Genomic DNA, 16,785 nt, shown 5'->3' with positions numbered 1-16,785 from the left:
ACCACCCTCGTAGTCCTTTCTCTCCTTGACTCTCCTGTCACCCCATGTAAGCCCTGTATCCCCCAAACTATGCCTCTGACTATCATTGAGTATCCTCTCTATCCTCCCACTGTGGACCCAACAGCTTCCTTTGACCTGATGCCCTCTCCTCACCTTCTCTCACCTCCCAGCTGTCTTTCTCCCTGCCTGTCTTGGCTAATCAGCTTGGGTATCTCACATGGGTCTCTCAACCCCTGTCCTTATCCCCACAACACCCTGCTTTTCTTTTCCTCCTTGCTCCCTGGACTTCTCAACCAATACCCCTGCCCCAAGTCCTGAGTCCTGTCACTCTGGGTTCTTGTCCAGATGCTACCATGTCCTACTGTGTCCATCAGGTCTTACTCTATAGCCCTGACGTCATCTAGACCCGCTCTGTACAGTGGAGCAGCCACAAGTCACTGTGGGTCTTTGTGCTTGTGGCCCAGTCACAGCAGCCACCCTCTAAGTGCTTGACAGATTCTCCGTGGCTCAGGCCAGCAGCACAGCACAGAGCATTACAGCAGCGTGGGACCTCCACACAACCCCGCCCTAGCACTAACTCAGCAAAGCGCCCCTAACTCGACCCCCCTCCCCCATCAGCTCTGACTCTAGACCAGCCTTTTGGAACCGATGACCCTGGGCTCACACGGCTAGTGAACACTGGCCAGGTCCAAACTATGGTATGCTGAGTCTACAATACAGCAGACCAGGAAGCCTTAGTGTGAAAAGAGAAGGCTGGCATGTGTCATGATGCTTCATGAACACATCTCTTGCGTGCGGAAATGTTTCAGGTATCATGTGTTAAATACACCGGACATTAAGCTCCATCTCTCCCATCTCAAGTCCACGCCAGGCTTGAGTTGTATTTCCTCCAGCTGGGTCTAGACCTCATCCTCAGCTGTGGCCCTCAGGCGGTCTGCTGTTTCTACATCTCTGCTGCCCAGTATGGTTGCCACTTAAAGTCATCCATTCGGACCCCTGGTCCTTCCAAGCAGCATCCTCTCTGGACAGAATTTCCCCAAGTGGAATGTGTATCTGCCCAGCAGCCCTCAGAACAAAAGTGGGGAGTCTCCTGCCCTTGATCTCCCGCTGACTCATGTCCTCTCCATCTCCCTAGCATGTCTTTTGCTAGCTGAAACTCAGGTGTCCAGTCAGCACCCCGCAACGCCATGCTCTGTTCTGTTCTCATAGCCAGGGGCTCTGCCACCCTTGTCTCCTCTACATCTCGTCTACCTTGCCCCCAATTCCTCAACTGCCCACTCTCTCTACCACCCTACTGCACCCGTGTGTCCACCCCTAGTCCCTCCTCCTCACATCTCTCCCTCCCTCATGAGATGGCTAGGAAGAGAGGTGAACATCAATATGCACTTGGGTTTTTGTCCCCTTTCTCAGGTGAAGAGGGAGGTGGGTGCTCTACCAATGCCACAGAGCTCTGGGGTCGCTCAGACACTTATCCACTGCCTGGGAGATCAGTTCAGTCCTGTCGCTCAGATGTCTACTCCGAGGGATTCTCTTCTAATCCATCAAGCTAAGTCTCAAACTCAGTAGACTTTCCCGAGAAGTGCCTCCTCACACCCACATAAAGAGGGGGGTACCTTGGCCTGTTCTGGAGTGCCCACAAGAATGCATAGGAGACTGTGCACCTCCCACCCTGTAGGAACAGTGTTCAAGCATTTGCTGGGAGCAGGGGTTGCAGTGACCTGGGGACCCAGTCACGCCAGGTAAAGCTGCAGGTTTGCTCAGATTCTCTGTCTCTCTCAAAAACACGCACACCTACATACATGCCACAGATAAGTTTCCCAGATGCTGTGCACCCTGCCAGGCATGCTCTGTGCATTAGCTCCTCCAGTCCTCACACCTAGCTAAGCAAATCAAAGCCCAGGGATTCGGGGTCAACTGCTCAAGGTCACAGCAAACTGGAAAATGGCTAAAGCCCATCATCAGCACCAAATCTTTATGCTTGACTATGATGTTTATTACCATCATTGCCGTCTCTGATTTCTTTCCTTTGTTTTTGACAACTAATAAACTCTCTTCCTTTTAGCCCCAATTTCTGATCCCCTCCCCACCCCCACCTGCTGCCTTCCCATACCCCACGTCACCACCATGGTGACAAGAATGAAGACCTCCTTCCAGACTCCTCTCCAACCCCTCAGCAAGTGCCCAGATCCTGCAGCATGGTCTATAGTGACCTAGAAGCCAAACGTACTTCTACCACCATCTTGAATCTCAGCCATGCCGGGAGGGAGACTAAAGCCTGACCTGAGCAGGTGCTCAGTACAGATCTGCACCTAGTTCCACCCTGCACTGCTGGGCTCTGTGGTCAGGCTGGGTGTCTTGCCTGTGCACCGGATACTTGCAGCTCCTTGAAAGGCTTCCTGACCCCTCCCCCGCAAAGCAGATCTCACCGACCCTGTCTTCTTCTGGCCATGGCTGTGCTGGACCCCACCTTTCCTACCAGAGCACAAGGTTGAGAACAGGTCTGCCGCCCTCAGCTGTCAGTGCCCTGTATGCCCCAGGTTTCTGAATTTCTGAGCTGTTGCTGGTTCTCCTTTTTTGTATTTATTTAACAGTTTTGAAGTCACCTCTTCTTCCTGGAAGAGTTGCAGTCTCTTAGCTGCAGTAGGGATATGTAGTGGACCCCAAAAGGAGTGGCACTATTAGGAGGTGTGATCTTGATGGAGGAAGTGTGTCACTGTGGAGGCGGGTTTTGAGGTCTCGTATATGGTCAGTCACACCTGTTGAGACAGTCCACTTCCTATTGCCTGCTATCAACATGTAGCAGCAGCTCCTTCTCCAGCACCATGTCGTCCTGCACACCAACATGCTCCCTTCCATGACAATAAAGGACTGACCTCTGAAACTGTAAGCCACCACCTCAATTAAATGTTTTCTTTTATAGAAGGTGCAGTGGTCATGATGTCTCTTCACAGCAATAGAAACCCTAACTAAACAGGATGGCTTCCCAGAGGCAGCTTGGTTCAGACAAGTCCAAGAAAAAGTTCAGGTTTCAGAATGACCTAGCACCTTAAGAGGTAGTAACAGTGAAGCTGTTCTGTGCCCCCTGCCGGCAATAATCAGAGCCCCCAGTGGAATGAGGACTACCAGCAACAGCAACAGCATTAACAAAAGGCAGTCGCCAGGAACTCACGTTCAGGATTATGGAGCGAAGGTGCTTCTGTGCAAAGGCGTTGGCCATGTCCTAGGGAGGGAAGCAACAAACAGGTAAGGCAGGTGGTACCTGGGACTGCTGTAAGGGGACAGCATCCTCGAAGTCTTGAAGGTTTTCCTTCCAATTCAAAGTGAAGAAACCCACCGACCTTCACATTTATTTGACTCTAAAAGTTTCCCTGCTTCTTTTCACAAGTGCAAATGGACTCAGACAGTTTCCCTTAAACAGGCACAATAAACTGAACATCTTCACAGGGGACCAAGACTGCTTGAGGACAAGACACATGTTACAAGGATGCTGGTGATGGACACCGCACGCAGAGCACACAGCAGTACATGCACCACTCCAGGCAGATGGCCACAGCTGAAGAACCCGAGCAGCACTCTCCTCCAAGACCAGGGCCCTGGGCCAGCACCAATGCCTGGTTACTTGTTTAGAGGGGCGTGCTGTGTGCCTTTGGGTAATCTCTCACAATGGACTCAGCTTTTCCATCAGATTTGGCTCAAACTTTGACAGCAACATTTTATTTATTAACTATCCAGAAATAAAATATCCTAAGAGATACATCCTCCACGGAGATTTTTAAGGGCCCACCGGTAGATTCTGACATCTTGTGAAAAGATGCATGAGGGCTACAATGATTATCACGCAAGCTCCTCCTCAGCTCGCTGGGGATCACTCTGCCATGACACTGTCACCCTGAGGAGCTGCTGAAATTTCACCTAAACAAAATGGTCCCATATCAGGATGCTTCCAATATTATCACAGCTTTTCTCAATTTCTTTGTCCCTTCCTTCTAATACCAGCATTGTCTTAGTGATATTAATTACAGAGACTCCTAAACTGCAGCCTTGGCCACCTTTAGAGACGACTGTAAGTCAGCGGGCCTGAGGGAGCTGCTGCTCCTGTGTGCTCCCTCCTGTTTCTAAGCCTCTGTTCATGTTCCACATGTCTGGTCAGGAGCATCTGAGTTCATTGTGACCCCCGAGCATATCCTGTCCAGCAGAGGACGGTGCCTGGAATGTTAAATACAAGACTAAGTGGACAACTCACAGAGAGGCACTACCAGCAGACTAGAGCTTCCCCTTGGCGCTGCATCTGGGAGCACACCCTCCTTCAGGCCCTTCAGGTGACCTCTCCAAAGCTCCCTCTAACCAAGAATAAGCACCCAAATTCTTTTTAGCCTTAAAAAATTGTATGAGTAGCCGGGCGGTGGTGGCGCACGCCTTTAATCCCAGCACTCGGGAGGCAGAGGCAGGCGGATCTCTGTGAGTTCGAGGCCAACCTGGTCTACAAGAGCTAGTTCCAGGACAGGAACCAAAAGCTACGGAGAAACCCTGTCTCGAAAAATCAAAAAAAAAAAAATTGTATGAGTGTTTTGATTGTATGTGTGCATGTGTGCAGTATCTGAGGAGGCTAGAAGAGGGTGTTAGATCCCCTGGAACTAGAGTTAGAAATGATTGTGAACCTCCATGTGGGTGCTGGAGTCCTCTGCAAGACCCAGACCATCTCTTAGACCTCAAACTCCCTTTTGTAAACTGTCTAACCCTTCTCATTATCTATCTAGGAACAGTCCAGAAAGGGCCTGGATTTACCCTCACCCTGGCTTTGGCAAGGGGGTGACACATTCTTGGAATCATATGGAAGAAAGTCAGGCTGTTTGTGCATCTGATTCCAAGCTAATTCCAGACTTTCACAAAGGTGTCCTGAGGGAATGCCTGGCCACTCTCCCAGAGCAGGCAACCCTCCGTCCGTCTATGGTTCTCCCCTATGGAGCCTTTCTAGCATTCCAATAAACAGACATGTCACCTTTCCAGGGCCTTGCTTCCCTGAGCAGCCAGTCCAGTCCATACGCTTCTTGTCCAGCTTTGACACCCCTACCCCCAGGAAGAGTTAGGCCCTCTGCAACAGCAGTGCTACTTACAGTGGCGGGCAGGTCTAGAGGGTTAAGGTGCTTGTCCTGCCAGCAGAAAGCAAAGAGCACAGAGAGAAGCAGACAGGGTGAGCGTTCGGCTTATGGTTAACACGACAGGAAGGGAGATGGTCACAGAGTCACACCATCCAGACAGATAGGACAGACAGAACATGGATGCTTCTGCTCCTCCCTCTAATAAAGGAACTTTCCAGAGCCTGGTGCATGGCCCCACTTGAACTTCATTTAGTGGCTCATGATAGTGACAGAGACTTAGAAAGTCTTACTTCTGTACACTATGTATGCTTTTACCAGAGATCTGGGACGTTAGGGCTGGAAGGGTACTTAGAGCTTGTTTCATTTTGTCCTTTCATTTCACAAAAAGGGGAACTCAGACTTGGAAGGCTAGTCACGGGCCTAGTCAGAGGAAGGACAAGCACTGTCCAGGTCCTCCACTCAGGTCAGTGTCAGCCCCATTAGCCAGCTGCCAGGTCCCACACTATAAAACAGAGCTCTCCTGTGACCTAAGGACAGTGCCATGAGTGAGTGATCAGGGCAGATGCTGTCACCCCCACAGTTATAGGTTAGCGACTAAAGATGAGACAGGAAGAGCTTGTCACGACCACCTGTGCCACATAGCTGGTGAGCGAGGACGGAGGCTAAGGATGTAGATCAGGGACTTCCACAGGTGACACTTGGTGCCCAACCCCATTTCAGCCCCAGTGGCAGTCAGAGGGTCTCCCCTTACCCCTTTCTCTTCTCGGTCCTCTAGCCCAGGAATTAGCAAACTAAAGGCATATTGGGTGTCTTGTCTGTGTAAACAATTTGACTGGACGACAGCTGTACCAGTGTTTACCTCCTGTCTGAAGCTGCTTTTGGCTACAACAGCCGAACTTAACAGGTTGCCACAAGAAGTAAAAAAATATTTACCTTCCAGCCTTCAGAGGAAGCCCATCAGAACTCTGCCCTGATCCCAAAAGCAGGTCCCCCACCTCCCAGTTCCTTCCTGGGGCTTCCTTAGCAAAAACACCCTACTGGGCTCTGGCGGGAAATGTTGGGAAGGAGCACTTGGGAGCACGGCTGGATCCCTCTCTTTGCCCTGAAGAGCAGGCACTGTGGCATTTCTCTCAGAAGAGCCCAAGAGAAAAGTTTGGAAAGGCAGCTACAGACCTGTCGCTTGTCTTCCGGGGCCTTCAGGAACAGTGCATTAATCAGAGCGATGGCGTAGGTCTGGATCTCCTGGTTAGAACTGTGTCAACAGAGACAGAGGCAAGGGAATCAGGGGACTGCAGAGCAAGAGGATGATGCTCACAGACAGCTTAAAACACTCGCAGATTGTGATCAAACAATGACCTGGGGCTAAGTCAGAAAAGCATTTTGCGCAGGCGCACACTTGACCCCGTAATTCACGGGAGGGATTTATCCAAGATAGTAATCAGGAAGTTATGCATGATTTATTGACGAGTTGTTACACTAGAGTCCTATTAAAAAGACAAGAATGTTAAGTAATCCAAATGCTCTCACTGGGGGCTGTTTAATATGCGAGGCTCCTAAGGGCCTCCTAAAAATCTTGCTTTGGGGTGAAGATTATTAACCTGGGACTCAGAGATGGGTTTGGAGTATCTGTGAAGCCCAGATATGGTACAGAGAGTATCTAGCTGACTGTGTGTGACCTTCTCAAGGAGAGAAAAGCTCAGCTGGTACTCGTTTCCACAAACATCTGGGATGTAGAACAGGGTTAGAAGCATCCTTGTAAAATAATTCATCCTTGTTCAAGATGAATTATTCAGCCAGAAAAAAAGAAGAAAAACATAGGTACATATGAATGTAGAGCAAGATCTAAATTTTGGTGAAAACATACAAAGGAAAAAGCTACGGGGACGTTCAACTTAGTGTTCAGCAGTGGTCCTGTCTGGAGTGGGGTGATGAGCAAATAATGTACTATGTTTTTCCGTATTTTCAAAGTTTGACTACAAATTTATCTTACTTATCATAAGCATTTCTCCAGAATCGTATAATGCTGGCTCGGGGCTTCTATCTGCCATACTGTGGGTGCCTCATATGTACACTGGTGACAGAAGTCTAAGGAATGTCACAATTCTCTACTGTTCTCAGGGAGAGCAGCTAAGGTCACCTCCAATTCGTAGAGGAGGAAAGAGGAGTAAGGTTGCCGGGACCCATGAAATCTCTATCAAGAGTCTGTGATCTCTCTATCCTGGCTCTTTGAGTATGCAAGTTGGGGCTGAGGAATCCTTTAAAAATGACAAGATGACGCCAGAGGTGGTGGTACCCACCTGTAATTCCCAAATGTGAGATGTGATAGGAAAAGGAACATGAGTCCAGGGTCAGCAATGGACAGCATGGGTCCCAATCCTCCTCCCAAAACACCAGTGACAAGGTAGGATCAGGGCACACATATGGGTATTCTAGATTAATGGGGAAACGGGTTAGGAGCACTCCTGGGTTGTGCTGGCTAGCTTTATGTCGCTTGACACAAAGCAGAGTTACCTAAAAGTGGAGAACCTTAAATGAGAAAATGTTTCCATAAGAACAGGCTACAGGACATTTTCTTAATTAGTGATCGATGGGGGAGGACCCAGCCCATTGTGGGTGGGGCCATTCCTGGCCTGGTGGTCTTGGGTTCTATAAAAAAGTAGGCTGACCAAGCTAGTAAGCAGCAGCCCTCTATGGCCTCTGCATTAGCTCCTGACTGGATTCCTGCTCTGTTTGAGTTCCTGTCCTGACTTCCTTTAATGACGAACAGTGATGTGGAAGCATAAGGCAAACAAACCCTAAACTCCCCAATTTGCTTTCAGTCATGGTGTTTGTAGTAACCCTAATTAGGAGAGAAACTGGTCCCAGGAGTGGGGTATTGCTGTGACAGACCTGTCCATATATTTCTGGGAGGACTGTAGAAGGACTTTAGAACTTTGAGCTATAAAAACCATTGAGTGTTCAAAGCTTGGAGAGCTGTTCTGTGGGAGCCTGGAAGATAAGAACGCTGAGAGAAATGCAGAGGCTGATGACCTGGCTTGTTGAGTTCCAGAGGGAGGCAAAGACTCTGCCAGTACATCTGTGTGAAGAAGCTGTGTGTCTGCTCAGCTGGAGCTGAAGAATCAGCTGTGATTAGCAAGGGACCAGAACCATTGAAGCGAAACCGTTGCTTTACTGGGACACTTGATGCTGGTTTGTTGAAGCTGAGAAATTAGCAGTGATTAAGAAGAGACCAGCATCAGGGAGGTGAAATCTGGGAAGTGTTTCCTGAGAGCACAGGGAAGCTGTGCTCCAGAGGCAGCCAAGGTTGGTACCTCATGTAAGAGTCACCCAGGTGGTACTGGTTTTAAAGGCATGAAGGAATATTGGAGAGCACCAGTGGCGCGGCACTGTGAGAGGCCAGGAGAGGCACTGGGAGAGGTGCAGCTGGAATGCAGTGGAAGCCCCAGGACTGAAGGGGTCATGCAGAGAAGTTGAGGCGTGGCACGGTGAAGAGAACCTATTGGTGAAAGCGCAGCCCAGCTGCAGCATGTGACCCCAGCGTCTTGGAGATGCTGGTACCCGGGATGGCCACCAAGAACAGCAGCAGCACTGGAGGCAGCCTGAGCCCAGAAGACAAGCTGTGTGTGCTGCAGGAGGCGGAGCTGGAGGACTGACCCAAGCCCCTCAGAGGATTGTGAGTTATTTACAGACGGAGTTTGGTTTTGCTTTGTTCAGACTGTGACTGTGCCCTGGTTCTTCCCTCTTGAAGCAAGAAAGTATTTATTTTTGATTTTACAGGAACCCACAGTTGAGAGACTTCAAACTTTTTTTTTTAAAAAAAAAGATTTAAGACTTTTATAGACACTTTGGATTTTAAAAGAGACTATATTTTTAAAGAAACTACTTCTAAAGTGCTTGAATTTTGTTAAGGCTGTGGGATTTTTTAAGCTTGTAAAATGTTTTCTATTTTGACGTCTTTATTAATGTGGTCTTGGGGAAAGGAAAAGATGTGGACTCCTAGACAAAAGGTCAGTTGTGCTGGCCAGTTTTATGTCAACCTGACACAGGCTAGAGTCATCTGAGAGAAGGAACCTCAAGCGAAAAAAAATGCCTCTGTAAGATTGGGCTGTAGGCAAGCCTGGAGAGCATTTTCTTAATTAGTGATTGAGCTACTCCTGGGCTGGTGGTCCTGGGTGAAGCTGCATCTACCCATCTTGCATCCTCAGGGCCCCACAGGGCATCCGGCCCATTCCATTCAAGGCCAACAAGCAGGAAGGAGCATCAGTGTCAATCAACAGGGTTACCATCCTTCTTTAGGCAAGTCTGGTCCCTTTAATCATGAACACTAGCTCCAAGTGGTGCCTGTGTGTCTCCTGCTTTTAATTCAGGCTAAATGTATGTTCTGATAAAGTAAGCTTGCTAAAAAAAAAAAAAAAAAAAAAAAAAAAGCAAACTAAAACCATCTGGGCTGGCCATCATGCTAGTTTTTAAATTTCCCTTGACCCACATAGGCATGGAAGGTAGAGATGACTTATAGATCCAGAGATGAGAAAACCGAGGACAAAGGACTCAAGTAGGTAACTCAAGGCCAAACCCTGGCATGCCAGAGCCTGGGTCTGAGCTGGCATCCCAAACTCACACGAAGCCCAAATTTCTGGATGTTGTCATCACACTGCTGACACCATAGTAAATGACCACCCGACAAACCAAGCTTCCATTTACATCAGGAAGGGGCTTCAAAAATGGCTGAGTCCTTGTTTCCAGGGAGCTCAGAACTTCAGATGGCAACTGGTGATGAAATACAGTATTTTACTTAAATATCTTTGTCATGGGTACAAACAAGACTATCAGGCCCATAGAAGAGGGAGTGTCTAACCTTGCCTGGCAGCTGGGGTCTGAACTATGAAAAGAATTCCCATAGAGGAGGAGGAGGTGCTGAAGGAATGTGTAGGGCCAGGCAGAATTGTAAGACAGAGGACGGACTGGCCAGGGGAGGGCAGGCCCTTACTCACACTTGCAGGTGAGAGATGAGCTGTCCCACGGTGATTTCCTCTGCTATCTTCTGGTACAGGCTCTGGCTGTTTAATACCATGCTCTCTAGGATGGCCAGGGACCGCTGAAGAATAGACACATCGACCATCGGCTGGCTCACGTACCCTGCAATCTAGATCCAGGGAGAGGCACACTGGATGGGAAATTGGAGCCGAGGAAGCCCCTGATGCTCTCTTCTCAGCAGACTGCCTCTATGTGGATCACAACATCTGGTTTATGACTGCTCTGGCCAGTGAACCAGGATTCCCTCAGCATGGACGCCTCCATCTATGTGACAGTATCCACTCAACTGTGTTTCTTCAAAATGATGAACACCTTAATCCTTTTCAAAACAAGAGTTCAACTTGAGGTGGACCTGCTGTACTGACTCTTGTGTCTTATCTTTACCTGCTCTTCCACTCTCTACAGAGTTAGAGCATCAGACCTGGAGAATCCTTCAGCCAAACCCTCCACACACTGTCACTTCACTTCTGCCTAAGTGTTTCTAACATTGGGAAGTTCTCAATGGTTCAAGCCAAAGATGTGAACCGCTAGGCAATGGACAGCCTGGTTTTCATCCAGTTTTCTGGGCTGAGACTGCCCCTTCTGGTAGCAGACAAGATGGCAGACTTGGAAGGGCTCTTCTAGCTGCTCTGGTTCATCTTGTAACCAAGCAGGCTACTTGTCAGATTTGCACAAAGGAAGCACATTTGCAAATGAGATGCAGCTTTCTCTCAGAAGAGCTGAGGAAGCAGGTAGCTCAGAGCTGATGACTGGCTGTTTTGTGCCAGCCTCCCTGACAACCAGTTCTGCTCTGAGCCCTGTCCTTGGTGCAGGCCCCAAGAGAGAGCTTTTCCTGGGCAAGTGACAATGGCCTCTCTTGAGACCAGGCTGTGAAAACTGAGCCACATCTCCCAGGGATGCGGTCAAGAGACAAACAAAGGAGCCACTACAAGCTGCTAAGGAGGATGTTCAACGGGCCAAGGGAAGTGAATTCATTTTTAATCTGGTGACATTTCCAACATATGATGGGTTTATCAAGAAAGAACCTACAGTAAATTGAGGAGCATCTGTTAGAGTATACAACATTCAGGAGTCCTGGGAAGATTATTGCTTGAGGATGAAAAATCCAGCCCCAGGGAATACAAAGATGACTCCTGCCAGAGACTGCATACAGACTGCAGTGTCTGCTCTCCCCTTATGCCCAGAGAACGTACAGGGAGAGGGAGGAGACAAACAGAATGCTGGAGACCTCACCTGCTTAATAAAGGTGATTGAAACCATGTCCCAGGAGACAATGCCATGGTCCATGAGCTCTAAGAAGGCAGTCAGGGTGAATGCCAGCATCTCACTGTAGCTGAGACATGTGCAACACACACAAAACACAGATTCAGATCCAGGGAGCACAAGTGTGAAGGCAGCTACAAAAGGGACAGCTCTCAGTAAACACCCATGGGAAATCTGCGGAAGCAGCAGTCAGTGCCTGCAGCGTCCAGTCAGCTGCAGGCCAGATGTGGCCCAGGTACCTACACTGCAAAGTCAGTGGGCTATAGGCACCCAGGCTTGTCTTCACCATCTTGCTTCATCTCTGGGTTAGTCTGTTAGCTATCTCCCCAAACAAAGACTCTGTCAAAATGCAGTTTGCTGGGGGAACCTATGAGAGCTTATATCCCATGTTGCCCCTTAGACCGAGAGGCATGGGGTGAAAGGAACAGTTTGGGCGTGGATACACGTTCAGTTTCTGTCTGAGCAGTAGCCATGCTTGTTTTGTCTTCCCCAGCTCTAGCTTCCTCTTCTGTAAGATCACAGGGCTGTGGGAAGAGCAAGCTGATGAGGTCTGCTGTGCCCTTACAATAACGTGGTGTAAGGATTAATCGTCTGCCTTTTGTCTCTCCTTACAGATTTAATCATTCATGCAGTGGCACAGTGCTCTACAGTTAACGAGCCAGAGCCCCGTTTGCCAGAGGTAATAATGCTGCTAGCAGAACTCAGGGCTGAGTGTCAGTCCCATTTCAGAGAGGAGACTAAGGTTGGTCTGCTGCAGCCCAACGCTCTCCCAACGGTAGTCAGAGGCTTCTGCTTGGTGCAGCTGGAGGATCCAAGACTTTACAACAAATGCCTAGAATTAGCTGCTTGGCCTGGCTGACAGTTTTGGGAGCTGATCCGCTGCCTGTGAGATTTCTGACTCCCTGCCTGTTAGCTTAGGCTCCACAGGCTTAGTTGGAGACCTGGGCCCCTGTCACTCACTGCTGATCATAAATAGGGCACAGCCACCTGAGCCTGGAAGGAAGTAGAGGTGTCCAGGGGTGGTGCCAAGTCCTGAGTTCCTCTTGACAGTGTGGAGCAGGGAGATGGCATCCAAAAGGAGGCATGCACATCAGGAGAGAGGGGATGGGATCAGGGAGGGCAGGCAGGTCACTAAGATGACAGACAGCTCCCCTCTTTCCCCTGAACCTCATCAGGCCAAGCACTTTCCATAAGTTACAGGTCTGCTGTGCACTCGCTTCCTTCCTGATGCCCACGGCCCCTACTTTCACTACTCACCTAGTACAACACTGGGTCACTCAACCCACAAGAGTCTCCTGGACTCTGAGATGCAGGACCCCAACATGGACGAGAGCTCTCTGTATGTGGACTTGGACTCCTTGCTGACACCCAGAGGTGAGAACAGGAGCCCTGTAGGTCAAGGGTCCATACTCACTGGGACAGGAGCTTGGCTCCACTCTCCACCAGCCTCGTCAGCATGACGATGCCATCCATGTTGATGAACTCAGTGGCGAAAGTCACGTCAGCTGAGAGCTTTGCCAGCTCCTTCATGGCATCCAGCCGGGTCTCCATACTGGATGACTGGGTCCTTTCCATCAGCTGGCGTGCAGCCCGGGACTGTGAGGCCAGGGACAAAAGAGATGCCATCTGCTCCTACAGCAGGTTACTACTATGGGCTTGCAGCCGAGCCCCAGGCAGAGTTAGGTTTTCACGTGGCTTAGGAACTGCTAAATAAATGTTTATGGGACGGACCAATAAGAGAATTTCCAGAATTCTGAGACTGATCTGTAGATATCTGTATCTTTTCCTTTTCTATACCCCTACAGCCTATGGATTTATTTTAAAATCACATCTCTTTTGTGTGCATGCATGTGCATGCCATACACTGAGTGTGGCAATTAGAGCATAAATTATAGGAGTAGGCTCTCTTCTTCCACCATGAGGTCCAAGGGATAGAACTCAGGCCATCAGGCTTGGTGGCAAGTGCCTTAACCCACTGAGCCATCATGCTAGCCCCTGGTCTACAGATTTTTCTTTTAATTCCTACCAAGAAGATAAAGAAAACTGGGATATCTCCTAACTGTGCAAGTCTGCAGAAGCAGATCTGGCTTAACAGGGAGCATTTTACTGATGAGCACTACCTGACAGTAGGGGGGTTCTGCTAAAAAGCCAAGCACCACCCCTGGAAGCAATGGGGGTGGGGGAAGACTGGACATCCATCTATCAGAGGACAAGGGCCCTGCCCTAGAATTTAATCTGATGACTCTGATGGATCTTTCTAATTCTAAAGTGTAATAGGCCTGACAATTGAAACTTTAAAATTCAAAGTTCTAGATCACCCCAAAAGAATCATGCTTGTGAAATGTGAAGGACGGAGGATCTGGAAGCCATGACTGTGAACAGCTTCCCAGACATGATGGCTGGTGAGGACAAACGCCTTCTACCATGGGTCCTCCCCAAGCAGGATGCTGGCCTTCTGCCATGCCTACTCATCACCCCTATGCTCAACTTGCTACCACACAGTCAGAATCAGCTCAGTTTCATTGCACACACTTTGAACTTAACACTTTCTCTAGAAAGGAGCAGGAAGAGCAGACTGCCCCAGGTCTGCTTGTCTGCTCAGTGTCAGGAACCCAGTTCTTTGGAGGCCGGGGAGTAGAGCCAGCTACCCCTCCCTTGCCTCTCTGTTACAAAAAGGAGCCTGAGCCAGACAGTAGTGGCACACACCTTTGACCCCAGCACCAGCACTCAGGAGGCAGAGGCAGGCAGATCTCTGTGAGTTGGAGGCCAGCCTGGTCTACAGAGTGAGTTCCAAAACAGGCTCCAAAGGTACAGAGAAACCCTGTCTCGAAAAAGAAAAGGGGGGCTGTGCCCGTTCAGGGATCACAAATCCTTCTAACCCTACAGCAGAAAATGAGTGGACAGAGAAAAAGGTCACCAACAAGACAGTCTGTAGGGCACCGGTCTGCATCACCCTTAGAAACTTCCATCCTGCAGAGACGGCCTTCCCAGGCTGCTGCCCCCTCACTTCATGCAGAGGTCTACAACATGCTCTGCACTTCTGACAACTGTCATGTGAAATCAGCAGAGCCTAGTGTGTGTGGGATGGCGTGTCTCGTGGAGAAGCCCCTTCACGAGTGGAGGGAGGTGAACAGGATGCTGAGGAAACTGGCCAAGCCTCACAGGTCCAAGTCTGAACTAGGCTTGGCTACTTTTTCAGTTGCACAACAAGTGACAAGCTACTCAACCTAAGTCCTCAGTCTCCTTGTCTGTAAAATGGGCTACCGAGAATGCCTCCCTCTTGGTTCTTTGGTAGGATTAGCTGATGCAATCAGGAGGGGTTAGAGAAACAAGGTAAGTGCTGTCTGGCACTCTTCCACCTGTCCCCTCCTAGGACAAGGCTGGTCCTTCCCTCAACAAGAAAACACGGCCTTAAATTTCCTACAAGGCTGAGCATTGGTGATCACTTCTGTCGCAAGCCCGCCTCCCTGTCCTGATGCACACTGCAACCTTACCCCCTTTCCTGCACCTTCGCCCTCTCTCTCCCATCTGAACTCATCCATGGGACACACAAAAAACTGCAAGAGAAAGAAAGGAGCCTCCAGTTGGAGAGCGGGCTGCAGGACTGGGCACAAAGACCTTTCGCTTCTTTGCCAAATTTCACAAGTTTTGAAACACGTTAATGCGTTTTACCTATTTCTTACAGCAACACTTCTGGACTCCATATCTCCCGAGTTCCTGTCCTCCCCTATTCCCTTTGAGACTGAGCTCCCTGGTACAGTGCCCCCAACTGTCACTCAGAACACCTGGCTGTCCACTTTCCTGTCGGAAGCGGAGCTGTGCAGTCTGTGCCTCCAGCCACCCTGTTCTCGCTCTGCCTCCTGTGCTCCTCACGAGCCTCAGGCCACTTCTTCCCTATCCTGCTCTCTGCTTGAGTCACTTCCCATCCTTCCTCGCCACTACCCCCACCCCACCTACACCCCTTCTTTTTGTTTTGAGACAGGGTACTATCTGTATGATCTACAGCTGAGATTGGCCTTGACTAGCCTATAACTGAAGATGACTTTCAACTCATGATCTTCCTGCCTCTACCTCCCAATGCTGGGGTCACAGGCCTGTGCTACTACTCCAGGCTCCTCCCTTTCTGCTAGCTCCCTTTAATCATGTTTAGGGTTGTTTATACAGAATGAGAGGATCCCTTTGAGCTCCCCCTCTGTCCCCACCCAGCACTCTGCCACATTCACTAAGGTTATCTCCTAAGTCCTCCTCGTGTCCATCAACCCTGTCATCCCACGGCCTTCGCTGGGTCTCAGAGGTCACTCTCCCACCAGCCTCCCTTGCCTGCCTGTGATAGTAACTTTTGTAACACCCAAAGGGAAGCACAGGCCACTTTCTTTGTTGATTCCCTTTCTTTCTGAGTAAGGTCTGAGCCCACAGACAGCTGAGCGAGGAACTGTGGGACTATCTCCAGGGTCCTTGACCACCAGTGCTGCCCCAGCACACCTTGAAGCCATGGTCTCTACACTAGCAAACAGGTCTTTCCTTCCTTCCACTAGTTCCAGCTTTACCTTCAAGGCTCAGGCTCCAGCAAAGCTTTCTGGAAACCCCCATGCTGAGGTAGGCTGCCCTCTCAGTCCCGAGAGCAGGAGTGACTTTCCAATGCCAAGAGGCTGCCTGCTGCCCTTGCTCATAAGCTGTGGCCAGGCTGCGAGGGCTAGGGATTTCCAATAGCAGAGTTGGTCCCACCACAGCACTTGGTGTTAGGTAACTGGAATACCTACCGGAGAGATAGCCAGCTGTAAGATTGTCCCATTCTTAATGTCGCTTCGAGTCTGGGAAGCAAAGAATCAAAGAAAACAAAAAGACAAGATTAAGAGTGCATGGAGGTCAATCAATAGGGACTTGCCGTCATTTTAAAAGTGTAGTTGGCTCTCCTCATCTGCAGATGATCCAGCCAGCAATGAACCACAGATCTCTGCAGGGGGAGGTTTGCTTTGAACGGTATATGCAAAGCATTGCTGGGCAGCAGGTACTTCCTTGGCCTGCCTGCTGCATGAAGCACATTCTCGACTGGGTTTTCATGTGCATGTGTCAGATGAGAGGCAGCTATGTGACATCTGAACACCCAGAGTTTGCTGTCCTGGCCTTCTAGGGACCACTCCCCATGGGGATTGAGGGACAACTATAGTTCACTGAGGCTCTGCAGCAGGCCTCCTCCTGCTTGCTCCTTGCAAAGAGATCCTAAGATTCTCCTCAAGAGTTCCAGGTCTCAAGAAGCAAAGGCACTCAGCCACTGGGGAGCAGGCTGGTGTGCTCCATGCTGTCCAAAGGGCAGCTCTTCAACCAGGAAATGGGCCGCCTAGACAGCCAGGAAGCTGGATAGTACCATCTCCTTGGCAGGTCACTTGCA

The 16,785-nt window shown here is 49.7% G+C and overlaps 1 protein-coding gene across 1 annotated transcript in view; it reads right to left on the bottom strand.

Annotated features, from left to right (window-relative positions):
• The window catches only part of Elmo2 (engulfment and cell motility 2), a 37,835-nt gene that overhangs the window by 9,282 nt on the left and 11,768 nt on the right, over positions 1-16,785 (bottom strand). The window contains exons 5-10 of the mRNA XM_041670432.1: positions 16,157-16,207; positions 12,811-12,992; positions 11,367-11,466; positions 10,091-10,242; positions 6,273-6,351; positions 3,170-3,220 (exon numbers count right to left, since the gene is read on the bottom strand). Coding sequence (XP_041526366.1) covers positions 3,170-3,220; positions 6,273-6,351; positions 10,091-10,242; positions 11,367-11,466; positions 12,811-12,992; positions 16,157-16,207 — 615 coding nt within the window. The remainder of the gene's footprint in view (positions 1-3,169; positions 3,221-6,272; positions 6,352-10,090; positions 10,243-11,366; positions 11,467-12,810; positions 12,993-16,156; positions 16,208-16,785) is intronic.

Source organism: Microtus oregoni, unplaced genomic scaffold (assembly GCF_018167655.1).
Source record: "Microtus oregoni isolate MIOR12 unplaced genomic scaffold, Mior012 000020F_ref0000438, whole genome shotgun sequence".
NCBI lineage: Eukaryota > Metazoa > Chordata > Mammalia > Rodentia > Cricetidae > Microtus > Microtus oregoni.
Note: the sequence above shows the minus strand (reverse complement) of the source record. Positions and strands in the feature narration are given on the sequence as shown.